This window comes from Lissotriton helveticus, chromosome 5_1, assembly GCF_964261635.1.
Source record: "Lissotriton helveticus chromosome 5_1, aLisHel1.1, whole genome shotgun sequence".
Taxonomy (NCBI): Eukaryota; Metazoa; Chordata; class Amphibia; order Caudata; family Salamandridae; genus Lissotriton; species Lissotriton helveticus.
This window is the reverse complement of record NC_136065.1, coordinates 635,333,235-635,354,806: the sequence shown is the minus strand read 5'-3', so window position 1 is coordinate 635,354,806 and position 21,572 is coordinate 635,333,235. Positions and strand designations below refer to the sequence as shown.

Below are 21,572 nucleotides of genomic sequence, written 5' to 3'. Positions count from 1 at the left end.
GTTCGCACATGGTGGTGGTGCATGGTGATGACGCTGAAGATCTAGGAAGTGTGCCATCACAAGGATGTGGGTGTTTATCCTTGAGCGGCGGTGCACAGTCGTGAGGTACTGTGAGATGACGTTTGGGTGTGTGGTCATTTATTACACATGCACGGTGATCCTACCGTCCGAAGGTTTGTGAGGTGGTGAAGCATCCAACCAAAAATATTTTAATTTAGTGAACTAACGTGTAGAAATATAAGTGATGGACTCTAACGGTAACGTGATATGGTGTAAAAAAAGGGGTAGTGTCCGTTATGAGTAAGAAGCAAACAAAGTTTAGTCTCGTCGCAAAAAAGTCTCTCTCTAAATGGCGAACTAATTACCTTAGGGCTCAGCTCAATCGTATTAATCGAAAATAAGTCTGGACTTTATGTTCATGTTCTAAATAGGTAGATAGGAGAGAGACTAGAGGAAAAACAAAAAAGATCATTAAGGAAGCATTCCAAAGGGGGATGTCCGAGGACATCTATTCAGTAAAATAGAGGACAGCGATAACGGTGTCCTTACCACTAGTTTCTCCGTTAGTGACTAATTAGGAACGGTATATTCAAAAGAGTCACGTAAAAAACACTTTTTTTCTTCCCTTTGTGTTCTGCCTTATTGGTTAGGAGAAAATCTTCGAGTGTAAGCACTCTGTTTGGAAAAGAAAGGCAAAAAAAAAGGAGAAAAGTTGCATAGGTTAAACGGCTAAAAATGTGGTGTAACTCAGTGTTTCAAATGACATTACACATCGTGTTTGCGGTAAGCCTACAAAGGCTAAAAGTGACGGAATACCTGAATACTGGTGTGTATCAGGTGGTAGCCGGGAGGGGATCCATCCATAGAAAGGCTCGCAAGAAACGGGTGCGTTTCCTATGTGGCGGTGCGCTGCAAGGGTAAAGAATTTGTATGCGCACATGTTAGATCTATGAGAGCCCGGTTCAGTGGGCTTTAAGAGTTCATTTCAGAAAGAGGAAAAAAAAGTCTTTTTCTGTATCTGATTGAAGGCGAATTATACCCGCTTACCCGTGGTAAGGTATCCCTCCTCCTGTAGTTCCCGGTCGTCGTCTCTCGGGTACGAACACGTGACCTAGTGGGAGGGGTCGCTTTATAAGAATAATAGACATCAAAGATGTCGGAACATTAGGTGGCGAGAGATGGGCGCCATCTTTAAGAGGAAAGATGTTTATGGAGATATATACATACTGAGATAATATCGTTAAACCGAGAAAAAGATATAGTGTCAAAGAACCCACATTGTATGGCCCAGAACACCAAGCGTGTCTAAACTGGACAAGTAGGCTAGTGGTACGGGTTGCTTAGTGAGAATCGTGGACATCGAAGATGTCGGAGTAATAGGTGGCGAGGAATAGACGCCATCTTTAAGAGGAAAGATGTTTATGGAGATATACACAAACTGAGATATTATCGTTTCACCAAGGATAAAATGGTGCAAACGAAGCCACAGTGTATGGCCTAGAACACGATGCGTGTTTCTAATGGATAAGTGGGCGTACCTGTTCTGATCGTTGTTCCTCGAGAGATGACGCTCGATAAAGGATGATGTCAGCTGTTGTATTAGCGCAGTGCTCAGTAGTTAGGTGTCATGTGAGGAAAGCCATATGAATGTCTTGGCGGCCACCAGAGTGAAGGTGCCCTACTATCACCACTTATTAGTGAACTTTTCATGTTTCTGATTCAAATCAATTACAATCTAGATTCTCACGCAGTATAGTTATATAAAAACACCAGACCACAGTACGAGTCAAAACATTACATAGAACAGAACATCATAAAATTATGTATCATACAGTACAAACAGTCAGTAACCTCATTCTCTTCCTAGAAGGTTATAAACATTTCTAGCGGTGTCTGAGTTTAACACTGTGAGTTCCTGGCTAATATTAAGACAAAAATTCAGTTAGTGTTTGCAAAAGATAGGTCCCCAGGGCGGCTGTCTAGTCGCCCAAGAAGAATTGAAGCTCAGGATCGTAGTTGAGCCCATGTTCCACGCATTGTAAACGCATGATCCATGTGGCCTCTCTACGTCTGAGCTTCAGTTCACGGTTGCCCCCTCTGATGTCGAGGGGAATCACGTCTATCCCAAAAACACGTACTTTGATGTCATCCTCCAGTGGTTGACATTCCGCTACATGTAAGGCTACCGGATATTTAGGGTCTCTTTTCTGGATGGCTCTCATGTGTTCAGAAATTCTTTCTTTGAGAGTCCTGATGGTGCTGCCTACATAGATTTTGCCACATTGGCATTCTATTATGTACACTACGAATTTGGTCAGACAAGTGATGTTATGTTTAATTTTGTAGATAGCTCCATCAGGGCCTTTGAAAGTTTTAGTGCCATGTTTTCCCCAGATACACATGGAGCAAAAACCACACTTGTGGAATCCAAGGCCTCGTGTGGACAACCAGTCCCGCACTGTTGTGTTATGGGGAACTGTCGGGCTCAATTTATTTCTCAGAGTGAAACCCTTTCTATATGTGATGGACGGTCTGTTCGGAAGAAATTCCTTAAGTACAGGATCATCTGTTAAGAGTTTCCAATGTTTATTGAAGCTCTTTTTGATGGAGTAGTTAAGTGCATTAAATTCTGTGATAAGTCTGATTTGTTGGCTGGAGGACTCAACCTCTGTACGTGTCTTCAGACAATCTGGTCTAGGGATGATTCTAGTCTTTCGTTCTGCTTTCTTGAGGGATGTGCTAGAGTAACCTCTCTTTTGAAACCTGTCTCTCATATTTACTATGCAGTTGTCGAATTCGATTGCTTCACTACAGTTACGCTTCGCTCTTAAGAATTCACCATATGGGATGGACCGTAACTGGTGCTCAGGGTGAAAGCTGGAAGCATGGAGTATAGAGTTGCAGGAGGTGGGTTTTCTGAACAATTTAGAATGTAACTGGTTGTCCTTCACATAAAATTCTAAATCTAAGAATTCCATATTAGTAAGGCTGTGTCGCATAGTGAAACTGATTTCCCACAAATTGGTGTTCAGATATTCGAAAAAAGAGAGAAGAAGTTCCTCAGATCCTGACCACAAGAGAAAACAGTCGTCAATGTATCGACCCCAATAGACTATGGAGTCGATATATGGTCTACCTTTGGTGCCCCAAATTAAGTCAGCCTCCAAGGCCCCCATAAAGAGATTGGCGAAGGAGGGTGAACATTTCGAGCCCATGGCTACTCCCTTCTTCTGTCTATACCATTTCCGATCAAAAATGAAGAAGTTGTTCTCTAAGATAATCTTCATCATGTGTAGCAGCATGTTGGTGTGTGCCCATAGTGAAGCCGGTCTGTTAGAAAGAAGTTTGGTGATGGCTGTGATGCCTAGTTCAGGATTGATGCTGGTGTACAGGGACACCACATCCATGGTTACCAATCTGGTATCTTGTTGCCATTCCATGTCTGACATGATATTCAATATATGTTTCGAGTCTTGTATAAAAGACGGAAGGTTCTTGACTAGAGGTCCCAAGAAAAGATCCACATATTCTGCGATTCTTTCGGTGGGGCCCCCAATCCCCGATACTATCGGTCTGCCTGGTGGAAACGGTAGATTCTTGTGGACTTTGGGTAAAGTATATAGCCAAGGATACGTTGGTCTGAAGACTTTGAGGTACAGGTATTCATTGTCATCCAGAAGACCAGATTGTTTCCAGTTCAGTAGGAGTCCATTAAGTAGTATTGTTAGTGGACCCATAGGGTTATGGTTGACAAGCTCATAGCAAGAGTCATCACTCAGTTGGCCAAGGATCTCACTGTTGTAGTCAATCAGATCCATGACCACCACGTTACCCCCTTTGTCCGCCTCCCTGATGATAATGTTGGGGTTGTCGCTTAGAGTAGAGAGTGCTAACCGTTCCCCTTTGGTCAGGTTATCTCTATACTTGAATTTGGTGTTCAGGTTTTTGATATTAGTACTATTGAGATCCTCAAGGACGTGTCTGTGGAAATTGTCAATATTATTGCCCCCTGACAATGTGGGTGTCCATTTGGATTTGTTTTTTAGGCCACTCGTCATGCTGTAATCGGTTTCAACATCAAGCTCCTCAAGGAGCCTTTCCATTTCAAGTGGACTGTCTTCCCTGTCTGTTAAAGAAAGAAGCAAGTGTGTAGATTGCACATCTTTAATGGTCAAAGGTACATTGTCAAAAACATTGGGAATGTGTCTAGGTTGTCTCTGCATATCTTGTGATCCAGCAAAATGTTTCTTAAGTTTAAGATTACGTATGAACTTAAAAACATCAATTTTGGTTTGGCATATGTCACCGGTGGCATAGGGATTAAAGTTCAGGCCTCTACTGAGTAAGGATATCATGTCTGGTGTCAATGGAAGTGAGGAAAGGTTGATGACTTGTACTGTGTCAACTGGTGTAGTTAGTTCCTCTGTGTTCCTGACCTCAGTTTCCTGCGATATTCTTCGCTTGTCCCTGCGTTTGCCCCTGTGGGGTTTGGGTCTACAGCGGCCCTTGGTGGCTGTGTCCTGTTGCCCCTCCTTACTCGTTGCATCTCTAAAAAAAAGGTAGAATTAATAGGTTCTGCGTTGGCTAGAGTCTCGTTCTCTATGTCGCTGAGTCCAGTAGAACTCAGTGAAGTGGTGCTGGAATTGGCCGAATTGGTGGTAGTAGATCTGCCAGTCTGTGAGCCTGCCATAGGCTTAGGAATCAGGGAATCATATTTGCGATCAAAAGTGTAGATTCTACCATTTTTGTAGTCTGCCTCATCCCTTTTGATTTGACGTGCCTTTCTGTTCTGGATTTCGGATTGATGTTTGAGAAGAATCTCATCCAGTAGGGAGTAATTCTTCACGGTGGCCTCAGGTTTATTCAAGTCTTTAATCTCTTGTTCTACAGTAGAGATTTCTGTCTGTAATAAGGCGGTTTTTCGGTCAGCACTCTCAATGAGAATATCCATTAGTGTAATGGAATTCTGATTCAGTGAGTCGTCCCATTTGATCATGAGATCCCGGTCTAGGTCATCATAGGTCGGGAAGATGTTGGACCGTAGTCCTCTGGGAACTAGTTTGAGTTTCAAATATTGTTTTAGGGTTGCTCCATCCCACCAACGGGAGTTTTCTTGTTTCTTGAGTTTCAAGTTTAACGAACTTGTCTCTTAAACCCTCTATGCGTGCAGGACCTGCCGTGGATGATGCCTGGTGTGTAGGCATGCCTCTGGCCAGGTTCTCAAAAAGATCTGCCGCTGCTTTGTCTCTGTCCATGGTGTGATGGACAGGTATGTCAACACAGTTAGGGTCTGGTAGTGCAGAAAGTAACGTGGAGGCACCCAATCTGCCACACTTTAAATACACTGGAAAGGGGTTTTTAGGAAATTCAGATCTCTAGGGCGCACTGCCTCAGTTTTTACGTTACAGTGTGTGATGTGAATGGTTTGTGTGTAGTGCGTGAAGAGCAGGCGGAAAAACACCCTTAACCCAAAGTCCACAAGAATCTACCGTTTCCACCAGGCAGACCGATAGTATCGGGGATTGGGGGCCCCACCGAAAGAATCGCAGAATATGTGGATCTTTTCTTGGGACCTCTAGTCAAGAACCTTCCGTCTTTTATACAAGACTCGAAACATATATTGAATATCATGTCAGACATGGAATGGCAACAAGATACCAGATTGGTAACCATGGATGTGGTGTCCCTGTACACCAGCATCAATCCTGAACTAGGCATCACAGCCATCACCAAACTTCTTTCTAACATACCGGCTTCACTATGGGCACACACCAACATGCTGCTACACATGATGAAGATTATCTTAGAGAACAACTTCTTCATTTTTGATCGGAAATGGTATAGACAGAAGAAGGGAGTAGCCATGGGCTCGAAATTTTCACCCTCCTTCGCCAATCTCTTTATGGGGGCCTTGGAGGCTGACTTAATTTGGGGCACCAAAGGTAGACCATATATCAACTCCATAGTCTATTGGGGTCGATACATTGACGACTGTTTTCTCTTGTGGTCAGGATCTGAGGAACTTCTTCTCTCTTTTTTCGAATATCTGAACACCAATTTGTGGGAAATCAGTTTCACTATGCGACACAGCCTTACTAATATGGAATTCTTAGATTTAGAATTTTATTTGAAGGACAACCAGTTACATTCTAAATTGTTCAGAAAACCCACCTCCTGCAACTCTATACTTCATGCTTCCAGCTTTCACCCTGAGCACCAGTTACGGTCCATCCCATATGGTGAATTCTTAAGAGCGAAGCGTAACTGTAGTGAAGCAATCGAATTCGACAACTGCATAGTAAATATGAGAGACAGGTTTCAAAAGAGAGGTTACTCTAGCACATCCCTCAAGAAAGCAGAACGAAAGACTAGAATCATCCCTAGACCAGATTGTCTGAAGACACGTACAGAGGTTGAGTCCTCCAGCCAACAAATCAGACTTATCACAGAATTTAATGCACTTAACTACTCCATCAAAAAGAGCTTCAATAAACATTGGAAACTCTTAACAGATGATCCTGTACTTAAGGAATTTCTTCCGAACAGACCGTCCATCACATATAGGAAGGGTTTCACTCTGAGAAATAAATTGAGCCCGACAGTTCCCCATAACACAACAGTGCGGGACTGGTTGTCCACACGAGGCCTTGGATTCCACAAGTGTGGTTTTTGCTCCATGTGTATCTGGGGAAAACATGGCACTAAAACTTTCAAAGGCCCTGATGGAGCTATCTACAAAATTAAACATAACATCACTTGTCTGACCAAATTCGTAGTGTACATAATAGAATGCCAATGTGGCAAAATCTATGTAGGCAGCACCATCAGGACTCTCAAAGAAAGAATTTCTGAACACATGAGAGCCATCCAGAAAAGAGACCCTAAATATCCGGTAGCCTTACATGTAGCGGAATGTCAACCACTGGAGGATGACATCAAAGTACGTGTTTTTGGGATATACGTGATTCCCCTCGACATCAGAGGGGGCAACCGTGAACTGAAGCTCAGACGTAGAGAGGCCACATGGATCATGCGTTTACAATGCGTGGAACATGGGCTCAACTACGATCCTGAGCTTCAATTCTTCTTGGGCGACTAGACAGCCGCCCTGGGGACCTATCTTTTGCAAACACTAACTGAATTTTTGTCTTAATATTAGCCAGGAACTCACAGTGTTAAACTCAGACACCGCTAGAAATGTTTATAACCTTCTAGGAAGAGAATGAGGTTACTGACTGTTTGTACTGTATGATACATAATTTTATGATGTTCTGTTCTATGTAATGTTTTGACTCGTACTGCGGTCTGGTGTTTTTATATAACTATACTGCGTGAGAATCTAGATTGTAATTGATTTGAATCAGAAACATGAAAAGTTCACTAATAAGTGGTGATAGTAGGGCACCTTCACTCTGGTGGCCGCCAAGACATTCATATGGCTTTCCTCACATGACACCTAACTACTGAGCACTGCGCTAATACAACAGCTGACATCATCCTTTATCGAGCGTCATCTCTCGAGGAACAACGATCAGAACAGGTACGCCCACTTATCCATTAGAAACACGCATCGTGTTCTAGGCCATACACTGTGGCTTCGTTTGCACCATTTTATCCTTGGTGAAACGATAATATCTCAGTTTGTGTATATCTCCATAAACATCTTTCCTCTTAAAGATGGCGTCTATTCCTCGCCACCTATTACTCCGACATCTTCGATGTCCACGATTCTCACTAAGCAACCCGTACCACTAGCCTACTTGTCCAGTTTAGACACGCTTGGTGTTCTGGGCCATACAATGTGGGTTCTTTGACACTATATCTTTTTCTCGGTTTAACGATATTATCTCAGTATGTATATATCTCCATAAACATCTTTCCTCTTAAAGATGGCGCCCATCTCTCGCCACCTAATGTTCCGACATCTTTGATGTCTATTATTCTTATAAAGCGACCCCTCCCACTAGGTCACGTGTTCGTACCCGAGAGACGACGACCGGGAACTACAGGAGGAGGGATACCTTACCACGGGTAAGCGGGTATAATTCGCCTTCAATCAGATACAGAAAAATACTTTTTTTTCCTCTTTCTGAAATGAACTCTTAAAGCCCACTGAACCGGGCTCTCATAGATCTAACATGTGCGCATACAAATTCTTTACCCTTGCAGCGCACCGCCACATAGGAAACGCACCCGTTTCTTGCGAGCCTTTCTATGGATGGATCCCCTCCCGGCTACCACCTGATACACACCAGTATTCAGGTATTCCGTCACTTTTAGCCTTTGTAGGCTTACCGCAAACACGATGTGTAATGTCATTTGAAACACTGAGTTACACCACATTTTTAGCCGTTTAACCTATGCAACTTTTCTCCTTTTTTTTGCCTTTCTTTTCCAAACAGAGTGCTTACACTCGAAGATTTTCTCCTAACCAATAAGGCAGAACACAAAGGGAAGAAAAAAGTGTTTTTTACGTGACTCTTTTGAATATACCGTTCCTAATTAGTCACTAACGGAGAAACTAGTGGTAAGGACACCGTTATCGCTGTCCTCTATTTTACTGAATAGATGTCCTCGGACATCCCCCTTTGGAATGCTTCCTTAATGATCTTTTTTGTTTTTCCTCTAGTCTCTCTCCTATCTACCTATTTAGAACATGAACATAAAGTCCAGACTTATTTTCGATTAATACGATTGAGCTGAGCCCTAAGGTAATTAGTTCGCCATTTAGAGAGAGACTTTTTTGCGACGAGACTAAACTTTGTTTGCTTCTTACTCATAACGGACACTACCCCTTTTTTTACACCATATCACGTTACCGTTAGAGTCCATCACTTATATTTCTACACGTTAGTTCACTAAATTAAAATATTTTTGGTTGGATGCTTCACCACCTCACAAACCTTCGGACGGTAGGATCACCGTGCATGTGTAATAAATGACCACACACCCAAACGTCATCTCACAGTACCTCACGACTGTGCACCGCCGCTCAAGGATAAACACCCACATCCTTGTGATGGCACACTTCCTAGATCTTCAGCGTCATCACCATGCACCACCACCATGTGCGAACTCAGACGCACGCATTGACTGCATGTTGGTTGCACATTTTGTCACCATTTGCAGTATGTCACAACGATATGACGCATTACTCAGACCCTCCAGCTTATCGCGATTTCGCGATTTGCAAAAAAATCGCGAAATCGGCCGATCCGTGCAAATGCCGCGATATTTGGACAAACGCCCGCGAAATCCGCCATTTTGCCGTGAGCCAATGGAAAGGAGGGTGTGTCTGTCTCCGCCGTGAGTGGGGGCGAGCGCCATTTTGCCGTGAGCCAATGGAAAGGAGGGTGTGTCTGTCTCCGCCGTGACTGGGGGCGAGTGGCTGAAAAGCTTCAGTGCTCCGTACATCTCTTTGTGTTTGCCTAATTACCGTTTGTGGTGTAGCATTAACAAGCGGAAAGGAGCCATCCATGACATGCAGAAAAACGCAGGTAATTAAACTATGTGAGGAATTCTTGCAGAGCAGAATTACACGATAACGGATACAGGGCCTACTGAGATTAAACACGCCTTAAAATGAAGTCTGACACATTTTCCCAATATTGTCTGCATTATTTCTTCATTTTGGAGCGTTTCCTATAAGCTTCCTTTATACATGATAGTCACGCCGTCTGTGCAGTCTGTCTCCGCCGTGACTGGGGGCGAGTGGCTGAAAAGCTTCAGTGCTCCGTGCATCTCTTTGTGTTTGCCTAATAACCGTAATCACCCCAGTTGGTGGCAGTAGCCCGTCTGCCCTCTGCTCGTGCACCCGAATGGGGTCTGACAATTACTTTAGTTTGCTCTTACTTGCAAGGAATTTGGTCTTCAGAATTGTTCTAGAAGTGTGCGTGGAGCTTTGGGTGGCGTGGAGCTCCAGCTGACTTCAGGTGGGTTCCTTGTGTGCAGTTGCACTCCGCACCTTCGTCAGCTCATACAATTCTTCCTTCTGGAGAATAAGCTAACATTTCATACATAGAATTGTTTTGCTGTGCTAATTACAATGTGGATGCCCAATCGAGAGGTTAGCTAAATTTTGTTTTTGGCCCTGTAAATGCGGATTAAAAATGTCAGATTTTGAAACTGCTACATCTGCTATGCTAGAGGAACTATAATTATATTTAACTGAGTATCAGACCATGACAATTTCCACAACTGTTCTGTAAGTCTTTTGGTGAATAGCAGATTTCATAGATCATATTACTGGTTTCAATTAGGCACGGTGAGCTATCAGAACGCTAGCTACTACAGTTACAGGATACATTAGTACTGCAATGCAAATCAAATTTGTAAAAGAGGTTAAAGGAGGGGAAAGATATTCTGACTACATACACCGGTCACCAAAGCTACTCAACAAACTACTAAGTCAAACAAAGATAGCTGTTGCACAGAAGTGTGAAAGTGCCCCTGCTCAGCTGTTCCAGTTGTATATGTGCTTCTTCCACCTGGCAGCTTTACAAACCCACTTGGGAGGACAGCGCTTGAACTATGACCTTGACTCTGGCGCCAGTGCAGCTCTGTTAACCTGGTTCTCTGGCTCCACAGCGGCTCTGCTGACCTGGTTCTCTGGCTCCACAGCGGATGGATGGATGATGAGGGGGTGGGTGAAAGGATGGATGGATGGATGGATGGATGATGAGGGGGTGGGTGAAAGGATGGATGGATGGATGGATGATGAGGGGAAGGATGGATGAAGAGTGGGTGGGTAGAAGGATGGATGGATGATGAGGGAAAAGGATGGATGGGTGATGAGGGGAAGGATGGATGATGAGGGGAAGGACAGATGGATGGATGGATGGATGATGGGTGGGTGAAAGGATGGAAGGAAGGATGGCTAAGTGAAAGGGTCGATGGAGAGAGAAAGGGAGGATGGATGGATGACTAAAATAGTGGATGGGTGGAAGGATTAGTAAGTGAAAGGATGGCTGGATTGGTGAAAGGGTAAATGGCTGAATGGATGAGTGAATGGATGGATGGGATGAAGAGTGGATGGATAAGTGTACAGATGGATAGGGTAAAAGGGTGGATGGATAATGGAGATGAGTGAAAGGATGGATGAGGGGATGGATGAAGGGATGGATGAGTGAAATGATAGATGGAAGGATACATGATGGATAGGTTTGCAAACGGTTGAATATGTTTGGAAATGGCTGGGAGATGCGTCACGTTGTAAATACCCGGCACCATGGTGCATCTTTTGCGCCGCCGCTGCGTCACAAAAGTGACGCAACGGCGGCGTAAAAGCAGCCCAAGGGGCTTGTAAATCTGCCCCAAAGTGTCTACATTGTAAAGAAACCAAATATACATAGCTTCATGTTGTTAAATAACTCAAAAAACGAAGATATCTGTTTGTTGTAGGAAAAATGGCCACATAAAATGCCGCAAAATTGCCGCTAAATTTCCATATTTGTGCCGCTAAATTTCCATTTTTGTGCCTCTAAATTTGCTAATCCATGCCGCTATATCCTGGGGGGTCTGATTACTGAATATGCATATGTTATTCTTGTACCACCAGCCCTGAAGAGTCGTGTTGACTCAACTGTACACGACGAAACACGTGTCGGCTTTGTATGACATTCCTCAAGTCTGGAGAGAATAAACCATCTTCTTGCTGTGACTAAGAACACACTAAAGAATCTGCTTCTGTTTCTTTGATACTCATCAGTCATTGTACTGTTTATGTGATACCTTATTGTAGTTGCGAGAGCTTAGCTGTGTATATATGTTTAGTCTTCTGACTATTTCAGACGGTTAAGGGTGTTTTTCCGCCTGCTCTTCACGCACTACACACAAACCATTCACACCACACACTGTAACGTAAAAACTGAGGCAGTGCGCCCTAGAGATCTGAATTTCCTAAAAACCCCTTTCCAGTGTATTTAAAGTGTGGCAGATTGGGTGCCTCCACGTTACTTTCTGCACTACCAGACCCTAACTGTGTTGACATACCTGTCCATCACACCATGGACAGAGGCAAAGCAGCGGCAGATCTTTTTGAGAACCTGGCCAGAGGCATGCCTACACGCCAGGCATCATCCACGGCAGGTCCTGCACGCATAGAGGGTTTAAGAGACAAGTTTGTTAAACTTGAAAAACTCAAGAAACAAGAAAACTCCCGTTGGTGGGATGGAGCAACCCTAAAACAATATTTGAAACTCAAACTAGTTCCCAGAGGACTACGGTCCAACATCTTCCCGACCTATGATGACCTAGACCGAGATCTCATGATCAAATGGGAAGACTCACTGAATCAGAATTCCATTACACTAATGGATATTCTCATTGAGAGTGCTGACCGAAAAACCGCCTTATTACAGACAGAAATCTCTACTGTAGAACAAGAGATTAAAGACTTGAATAAACCTGAGGCCACCGTGAAGAATTACACCCTACTGGATGAGATTCTTCTCAAACATCAATCCGAAATCCAGAACAGAAAGGCACGTCAAATCAAAAGGGATGAGGCAGACTACAAAAATGGTAGAATCTACACTTTTGATCGCAAATATGATTCCCTGATTCCTAAGCCTAAGGCAGGCTCACAGACTGGCAGATCTACTACCACCAATTCGGCCAATTCCAGCACCACTTCACTGAGTTCTACTGGACTCAGCGACATAGAGAACGAGACTCTAGCCAACGTAGAACCTATTAATTCTACCTTTTTTTTAGAGATGCAACGAGTAAGGAGGGGCAACAGGACACAGCCACCAAGGGCCGCTGTAGACCCAAACCCCACAGGGGCAAACGCAGGGACAAGCGAAGAATATCGCAGGAAACTGAGGTCAGGAACACAGAGGAACTAACTACACCAGTTGACACAGTACAAGTCATCAACCTTTCCTCACTTCCATTGACACCAGACATGATATCCTTACTCAGTAGAGGCCTGAACTTTAATCCCTATGCCACCGGTGACATATGCCAAACCAAAATTGATGTTTTTAAGTTCATACGTAATCTTAAACTTAAGAAACATTTTGCTGGATCACAAGATATGCAGAGACAACCTAGACACATTCCCAATGTTTTTGACAATGTACCTTTGACCATTAAAGATGTGCAATCTACACACTTGCTTCTTTCTTTAACAGACAGGGAAGACAGTCCACTTGAAATGGAAAGGCTCCTTGAGGAGCTTGATGTTGAAACCGATTACAGCATGACGAGTGGCCTAAAAAACAAATCCAAATGGACACCCACATTGTCAGGGGGCAATAATATTGACAATTTCCACAGACACGTCCTTGAGGATCTCAATAGTACTAATATCAAAAACCTGAACACCAAATTCAAGTATAGAGATAACCTGACCAAAGGGGAACGGTTAGCACTCTCTACTCTAAGCGACAACCCCAACATTATCATCAGGGAGGCGGACAAAGGGGGTAACGTGGTGGTCATGGATCTGATTGACTACAACAGTGAGATCCTTGGCCAACTGAGTGATGACTCTTGCTATGAGCTAGTCAACCATAACCCTATGGGTCCACTAACAATTCTACTTAATGGACTCCTACTGAACTGGAAACAATCTGGTCTTCTGGATGACAATGAATACCTGTACCTCAAAGTCTTCAGACCAACGTATCCTTGGCTATATACTTTACCCAAAGTCCACAAGAATCTACCGTTTCCACCAGGCAGACCGATAGTATCGGGGATTGGGGGCCCCACCGAAAGAATCGCAGAATATGTGGATCTTTTCTTGGGACCTCTAGTCAAGAACCTTCCGTCTTTTATACAAGACTCGAAACATATATTGAATATCATGTCAGACATGGAATGGCAACAAGATACCAGATTGGTAACCATGGATGTGGTGTCCCTGTACACCAGCATCAATCCTGAACTAGGCATCACAGCCATCACCAAACTTCTTTCTAACAGACCGGCTTCACTATGGGCACACACCAACATGCTGCTACACATGATGAAGATTATCTTAGAGAACAACTTCTTCATTTTTGATCGGAAATGGTATAGACAGAAGAAGGGAGTAGCCATGGGCTCGAAATTTTCACCCTCCTTCGCCAATCTCTTTATGGGGGCCTTGGAGGCTGACTTAATTTGGGGCACCAAAGGTAGACCATATATCGACTCCATAGTCTATTGGGGTCGATACATTGACGACTGTTTTCTCTTGTGGTCAGGATCTGAGGAACTTCTTCTCTCTTTTTTCGAATATCTGAACACCAATTTGTGGGAAATCAGTTTCACTATGCGACACAGCCTTACTAATATGGAATTCTTAGATTTCGAATTTTATGTGCAGGACAACCAGTTACATTCTAAATTGTTCAGAAAACCCACCTCCTGCAACTCTATACTCCATGCTTCCAGCTTTCACCCTGAGCACCAGTTACGGTCCATCCCATATGGTGAATTCTTAAGAGCGAAGCGTAACTGTAGTGAAGCAATCGAATTCGACAACTGCATAGTAAATATGAGAGACAGGTTTCAAAAGAGAGGTTACTCTAGCACATCCCTCAAGAAAGCAGAACGAAAGACTAGAATCATCCCTAGACCAGATTGTCTGAAGACACGTACAGAGGTTGAGTCCTCCAGCCAACAAATCAGACTTATCACAGAATTGAATGCACTTAACTACTCCATCAAAAAGAGCTTCAATAAACATTGGAAACTCTTAACAGATGATCCTGTACTTAAGGAATTTCTTCCGAACAGACCGTCCATCACATATAGAAAGGGTTTCACTCTGAGAAATAAATTGAGCCCGACAGTTCCCCATAACACAACAGTGCGGGACTGGTTGTCCACACGAGGCCTTGGATTCCACAAGTGTGGTTTTTGCTCCATGTGTATCTGGGGAAAACATGGCACTAAAACTTTCAAAGGCCCTGATGGAGCTATCTACAAAATTAAACATAACATCACTTGTCTGACCAAATTCGTAGTGTACATAATAGAATGCCAATGTGGCAAAATCTATGTAGGCAGCACCATCAGGACCCTCAAAGAAAGAATTTCTGAACATATGAGAGCCATCCAGAAAAGAGACCCTAAATATCCGGTAGCCTTACATGTAGCGGAATGTCAACCACTGGAGGATGACATCAAAGTACGTGTTTTTGGGATAGACGTGATTCCCCTCGACATCAGAGGGGGCAACCGTGAACTGAAGCTCAGACGTAGAGAGGCCACATGGATCATGCGTTTACAATGCGTGGAACATGGGCTCAACTACGATCCTGAGCTTCAATTCTTCTTGGGCGACTAGACAGCCGCCCTGGGGACCTATCTTTTGCAAACACTAACTGAATTTTTGTCTTAATATTTGCCAGGAACTCACAGTGTTAAACTCAGACACCGCTAGAAATGTTTATAACCTTCTAGGAAGAGAATGAGGTTACTGACTGTTTGTACTGTATGATACATAATTTTATGATGTACTGTTCTATGTAATGTTTTGACTCGTACTGCGGTCTGGTGTTTTTATATAACTATACTGCGTGAGAATCTAGATTGTAATTGATTTGAATCAGAAACATGAAAAGTTCACTAATAAGTGGTGATAGTAGGGCACCTTCACTCTGGTGGCCGCCAAGACATTCATATGGCTTTCCTCACATGACACCTAACTACTGAGCACTGCGCTAATACAACAGCTGACATCATCCTTTATCGAGCGTCATCTCTCGAGGAACAACGATCAGAACAGGTACGCCCACTTATCCATTAGAAACACGCATCGTGTTCTAGGCCATACACTGTGGCTTCGTTTGCACCATTTTATCCTTGGTGAAACGATAATATCTCAGTTTGTGTATATCTCCATAAACATCTTTCCTCTTAAAGATGGCGTCTATTCCTCGCCACCTATTACTCCGACATCTTCGATGTCCACGATTCTCACTAAGCAACCCGTACCACTAGCCTACTTGTCCAGTTTAGACACGCTTGGTGTTCTGGGCCATACAATGTGGGTTCTTTGACACTATATCTTTTTCTCGGTTTAACGATATTATCTCAGTATGTATATATCTCCATAAACATCTTTCCTCTTAAAGATGGCGCCCATCTCTCGCCACCTAATGTTCCGACATCTTTGATGTCTATTATTCTTATAAAGCGACCCCTCCCACTAGGTCACGTGTTCGTACCCGAGAGACGACGACCGGGAACTACAGGAGGAGGGATACCTTACCACGGGTAAGCGGGTATAATTCGCCTTCAATCAGATACAGAAAAAGACTTTTTTTTCCTCTTTCTGAAATGAACTCTTAAAGCCCACTGAACCGGGCTCTCATAGATCTAACATGTGCGCATACAAATTCTTTACCCTTGCAGCGCACCGCCACATAGGAAACGCACCCGTTTCTTGCGAGCCTTGCTATGGATGGATCCCCTCCCGGCTACCACCTGATACACACCAGTATTCAGGTATTCCGTCACTTTTAGCCTTTGTAGGCTTACCGCAAACACGATGTGTAATGTCATTTGAAACACTGAGTTACACCACATTTTTAGCCGTTTAACCTATGCAACTTTTCTCCTTTTTTTTTGCCTTTCTTTTCCAAACAGAGTGCTTACACTCGAAGATTTTCTCCTAACCAATAAGGCAGAACACAAAGGGAAGAAAAAAAGTGTTTTTTACGTGACTCTTTTGAATATACCGTTCCTAATTAGTCACTAACGGAGAAACTAGTGGTAAGGACACCGTTATCGCTGTCCTCTATTTTACTGAATAGATGTCCTCGGACATCCCCCTTTGGAATGCTTCCTTAATGATCTTTTTTGTTTTTCCTCTAGTCTCTCTCCTATCTACCTATTTAGAACATGAACATAAAGTCCAGACTTATTTTCGATTAATATGATTGAGCTGAGCCCTAAGGTAATTAGTTCGCCATTTAGAGAGAGACTTTTTTGCGACGAGACTAAACTTTGTTTGCTTCTTACTCATAACGGACACTACCCCTTTTTTTACACCATATCACGTTACCGTTAGAGTCCATCACTTATATTTCTACACGTTAGTTCACTAAATTAAAATATTTTTAGTTGGATGCTTCACCAACTCACAAACCTTCGGACGGTAGGATCACCGTGCATGTGTAATAAATGACCACACACCCAAACGTCATCTCACAGTACCTCACGACTGTGCACCGCCGCTCAAGGATAAACACCCACATCCTTGTGATGGCACACTTCCTAGATCTTCAGCGTCATCACCATGCACCACCACCATGTGCGAACTCAGACGCACGCATTGACTGCATGTTGGTTGCACATTTTGTCACCATTTGCAGTATGTCACAACGATATGACGCATTACTGAATATGCATATGTTATTCTTGTACCACCAGCCCTGAAGAGTCGTGTTGACTCAACTGTACACGACGAAACACGTGTCGGCTTTGTATGACATTCCTCAAGTCTGGAGAGAATAAACCATCTTCTTGCTGTGACTAAGAACACACTAAAGAATCTGCTTCTGTTTCTTTGATACTCATCAGTCATTGTACTATTTATGTGATACCTTATTGTAGTTGCGAGAGCTTAGCTGTGTATATATGTTTAGTCTTCTGACTATTTCAGACGGTTAAGGGTGTTTTTCCGCCTGCTCTTCACGCACTACACACAAACCATTCACATCACACACTGTAACGTAAAAACTGAGGCAGTGCGCCCTAGAGATCTGAATTTCCTAAAAACCCCTTTCCAGTGTATATAACAAAGCCATGATCACTAAAAATGGACTGCAGCTTTCCCATCAGGAAGGAGGGTTTGATGCCCAATGTTAAGCCTGGAGCAGCTTTGACACATCTTCATCAAGTAGACATTCTGCTTTTGCAACGAGTAAATAATCAAGGTTCATTTGAATGTGTAGTATGTATTTCTATGTATGAGCTAATGTTCTTCCACAGGAGAAGTGCATATTTGTATTGCTCATCCTATGTTGCATATTGCCAAGCTGCCAAGCTCACCACTCTTTACAACTGCAGAAGCTCAATTTGAATAACCTGGTAGGTGCCCAAAAAATCCTATTGCTAAAAATTCGATATGAACTAGAGATGTCAGTTATCGTTTATGAGCAACAGAAGATCAAAATACGATCCCATGATACTTGATTCATCGAGGATTTTTTTGAAACAATGAGATCACCCTTACATCTTTTCTGAGGGTGAAATTTGCGATTCAGCTTTGCAGGTGAAAGTAGTTTCTAAAGAGCATTTTTATGAAAAAGTGTTGCAGCGCAGCAAGTCACCTTGCCGCGCTGCACTGCATCACAGGGAAAGGGCAGGAATGCACCTTATTTAAAGTCATACAGTGCATTTCTGTCCTTTCCCCTGTGCTGGCACACAATGGGCTGCTTAGCCCCTACGCAGGCTACTTTGTACTATGGTGCCAGGGTGCCTGCTTCCTATGCAGTATTTTTTTTATGTTTGTGCGTGAAGGTGCACCTTCGAACACAAAAACTATGCTAAGCGGCATTTTTCTCTTTCTATGTGGGCTGCAGAATCAGCACACATAGAAAGAGGAAAACATGAGGAAAAATAAAGATATTTCTCTTTGTTGCACCTCTCCTGGGGAGGCGTATATTTTTGGTGCCTACCCAGGTTTACCAATTCTTGTAAATCTGTGAATGCTTCTAAATTCATGGATGTTGCATGGAAAGTCCCTCGCAGCACCCATGGAAATACCTCCCTGGCGCAGAGTAATGCAACGCAGTGATTTCCACTACAGAATTGAAATTCATGAAGCCATGCAAGGCCACGCAAGTTGGCCTTTCATGGCTTTATAAATCTCATTTTTTATTTGTGTCGCTCTTGCACCACATTGGGTGGTGCAAGGACGATGCAAATGAGCTCATAAATATGACCCACGTTTTGGAGGCTAAGGGCCACATGCATTAACCTAAGGAATACCGATTCCGTAATAGTGATTCTTAAGGAATCGCTTTTAAGGAATCGCTATTACTTATGCATGTAGGATTCGCTAAAATATTAGCGATTTCTACACATTCCTTAATTGCGAATCTCAATTAAGGAATGCCTTCCCATTCATTCCTATGAGAGACCCATAGGAAAGAATGGGACAGTATTCAAAATTTGCGATTACCAAATTGGTAATTGTAAATTGAGCATGCAATCTCAAGGGTGCAAGGGGGCCAAAAGTCCCCCCTGATGCACCCCCAACAAAGGTACATATGCACATATGGTGCACACACATGTGCACCACATTGCACTTTGAAAAGTACATGTTTGCGCATTTTTCAAACTTACCATCAACTTTAGGATGATGCTAATTTGCGTTTCCAATTTGCGAAAACGCAATTTGCGAATACCTTATGCATTGCAATTAGCTAATCACAATTTGTGATTCCCTAACAGCATTAGCAAAATAAGTAATCACAAAAATTTGTGATTAATTGTTTAGTGAATGCCTTTGGGCTTGATGGTAACATTTTACCGGTCGCAAACAGGCCGATTCTGCGAATCAGCCAGTTTACGATCAGTAAAATGCTTGATGCATGTGCCCCTTCATGACCAGGAGTGGATAATCTCTTGAAAACAAAACGAAGGTCAGGGGTTGATATGCGACACAAATCAGTCTTGACCCTGTTCCTCATTCAAATGGCTGAGTCCAATCTGCGGTGGCATAGTGAGCAAAATAACGATACGTTGGAGTGTACTGTTACCCCAAGCTATTGCCAGTGATTAGACTTATTGCAAGCAGCCTATCATCAGCTTTTGTGTGTGATAATGCTGTGTTAAATTACGTCATTGTTGTATTGTCATAAAATTCCTTTATATTATTCTTTTTATTTTTTTTTGGTATGAGAACATGAATACAAACTCGTGCAGTTTAGAGTCGTTGGCCACTTACCCTTTCCTACTTGATGAACATATTATATTGCCTTTTTTAAACATTCCATAATTATTAACAACATCAAATAACAACACAGGAATCCCGCACAGATGCACGTCTGTTTTTTTCTCCCTTTTTTGCTTTTTTAATTCTATTACCTATAGGAATAATCTAACCATATGGGCTTGGGGACCACTCGAGTCTAAATATGGAACCCAGTGGGTCCCATATATCATCGAATTCCTCTATGCAGTACCTAATGTTTTGTTATCCTATCAGCATAGTTACTCAAGTTAATGTCCGTGCACTCGATCTAACTCCCCCATGTCTATGCTACATACACGAGCGCCGCTGCCAGACCTAGTTTGTTCACAATGAAATCCTTTGAATGTTTAGAGATGATTTTTTTTTTAATATGTTGATAAATGAAAATGTACTGATTCGAATGATGCTGCTTGTGATGGCTGATGCTAGTGCATTCAGGATTTAATTATGCAATCACTGTACACTGATGCATAGAGTGATTGCCTAACTACTGATCTTCGCGATCCAATAATGTCTTCTGTTCCAGGTGCTGGTGGAGATACCGCCCTATTCGTATGCGCTGCTGTTAACATTCAGTAAGTACCACAGTTCGCTCCAAGAACCTAACAGAAGTCTGATAATAATGTGTGTCTCAGCTTGTCTCTGTGACTGCGTTTCTAGAATATGCTGACTATAATCAATTCTGGAACATTCTCTCTCCTTTCTGTATAGCTCACCATGCTGCCATTCCCCTTTGAGTACTGAGTCCTCGTTTCCTCATCTTCTTCTTCGGAGTGTTAAATGGGGGAAGAATGAAGTCAGTATGCTCCAGGCCCCGAATTTTTGAAGGCCGTGAGCTTTGCAACAACATTTCTTTACGGATGTTAAAGCAAAGCTGCCCTATTTATTGATGACGATGCACTGAACATAGGCAGCGCCACTAGATGCCGCTATATGCTGAATATGACATGCATTCACTTTCACTGGAGGACTCTGTTTACACTTTAAAACTGGTCCTCATCCTAGGAAGGGCCCCGCCCTGCGTTAGTTTGTTTACTTAAGTTCCGCAAAAACATTAAACATGCCTGCATCCTTGTGCACGCTCAGGCGACCGTGCCGCAAGCCTTCCTGCTGCGTTGTTCTACATCAAAAGAAAAGGGCAGGAATGTGTCTTATTTATGAGATACAGCCCATTCCTGTCCTTTGCCCCAGCGCTGGTGCACAAATGGCTGCCATGTGCCAACGCAGGCACACTTGCACCATGGTGCAAGAGTGTCTGCAGTTTAGGGGTGATTGTTTTTATATAGGAAGGGACACCTGGCCACAGAAAAACAATCAATTAAGGTGATTGTTTTCCTACCCCCCTACCTTTATATAAAAACATAAGGGGCCTATTCACTAAAGCATTTTTGAGAATGCAAATTAGTACTTGAACAGTACTGCTTATACATACTCACAGTGCTATTCTCTAACTTCTGTACGGAGATCTCTGCCTACGCCAGCCCTATCTTTTACATGCTGAGTTCAGAGGTGTAACATTAGACCCCGCAGCCTGTGCGGTGCGGGGGTGAGGGCCCACAAGCTCCAAAGGGCCGCCTCGTGCACTGTGCATGGGCAGCGGGCCCCTGGCCTAAGAGCTCCTGACTGGGTCCGGAGCACGGGGGGCTCT

The 21,572-nt window shown here is 43.2% G+C and overlaps 1 protein-coding gene across 1 annotated transcript in view; it reads left to right on the top strand.

Annotated features, from left to right (window-relative positions):
- Positions 1-21,572, top strand: part of LOC144753322 (group IIE secretory phospholipase A2-like) — a 92,328-nt gene that overhangs the window by 40,912 nt on the left and 29,844 nt on the right. Inside the window, exon 3 of the mRNA XM_078641059.1 lies at positions 20,451-20,499. Within this exon, the coding sequence (XP_078497185.1) occupies positions 20,451-20,499 (49 nt within the window). The remainder of the gene's footprint in view (positions 1-20,450; positions 20,500-21,572) is intronic.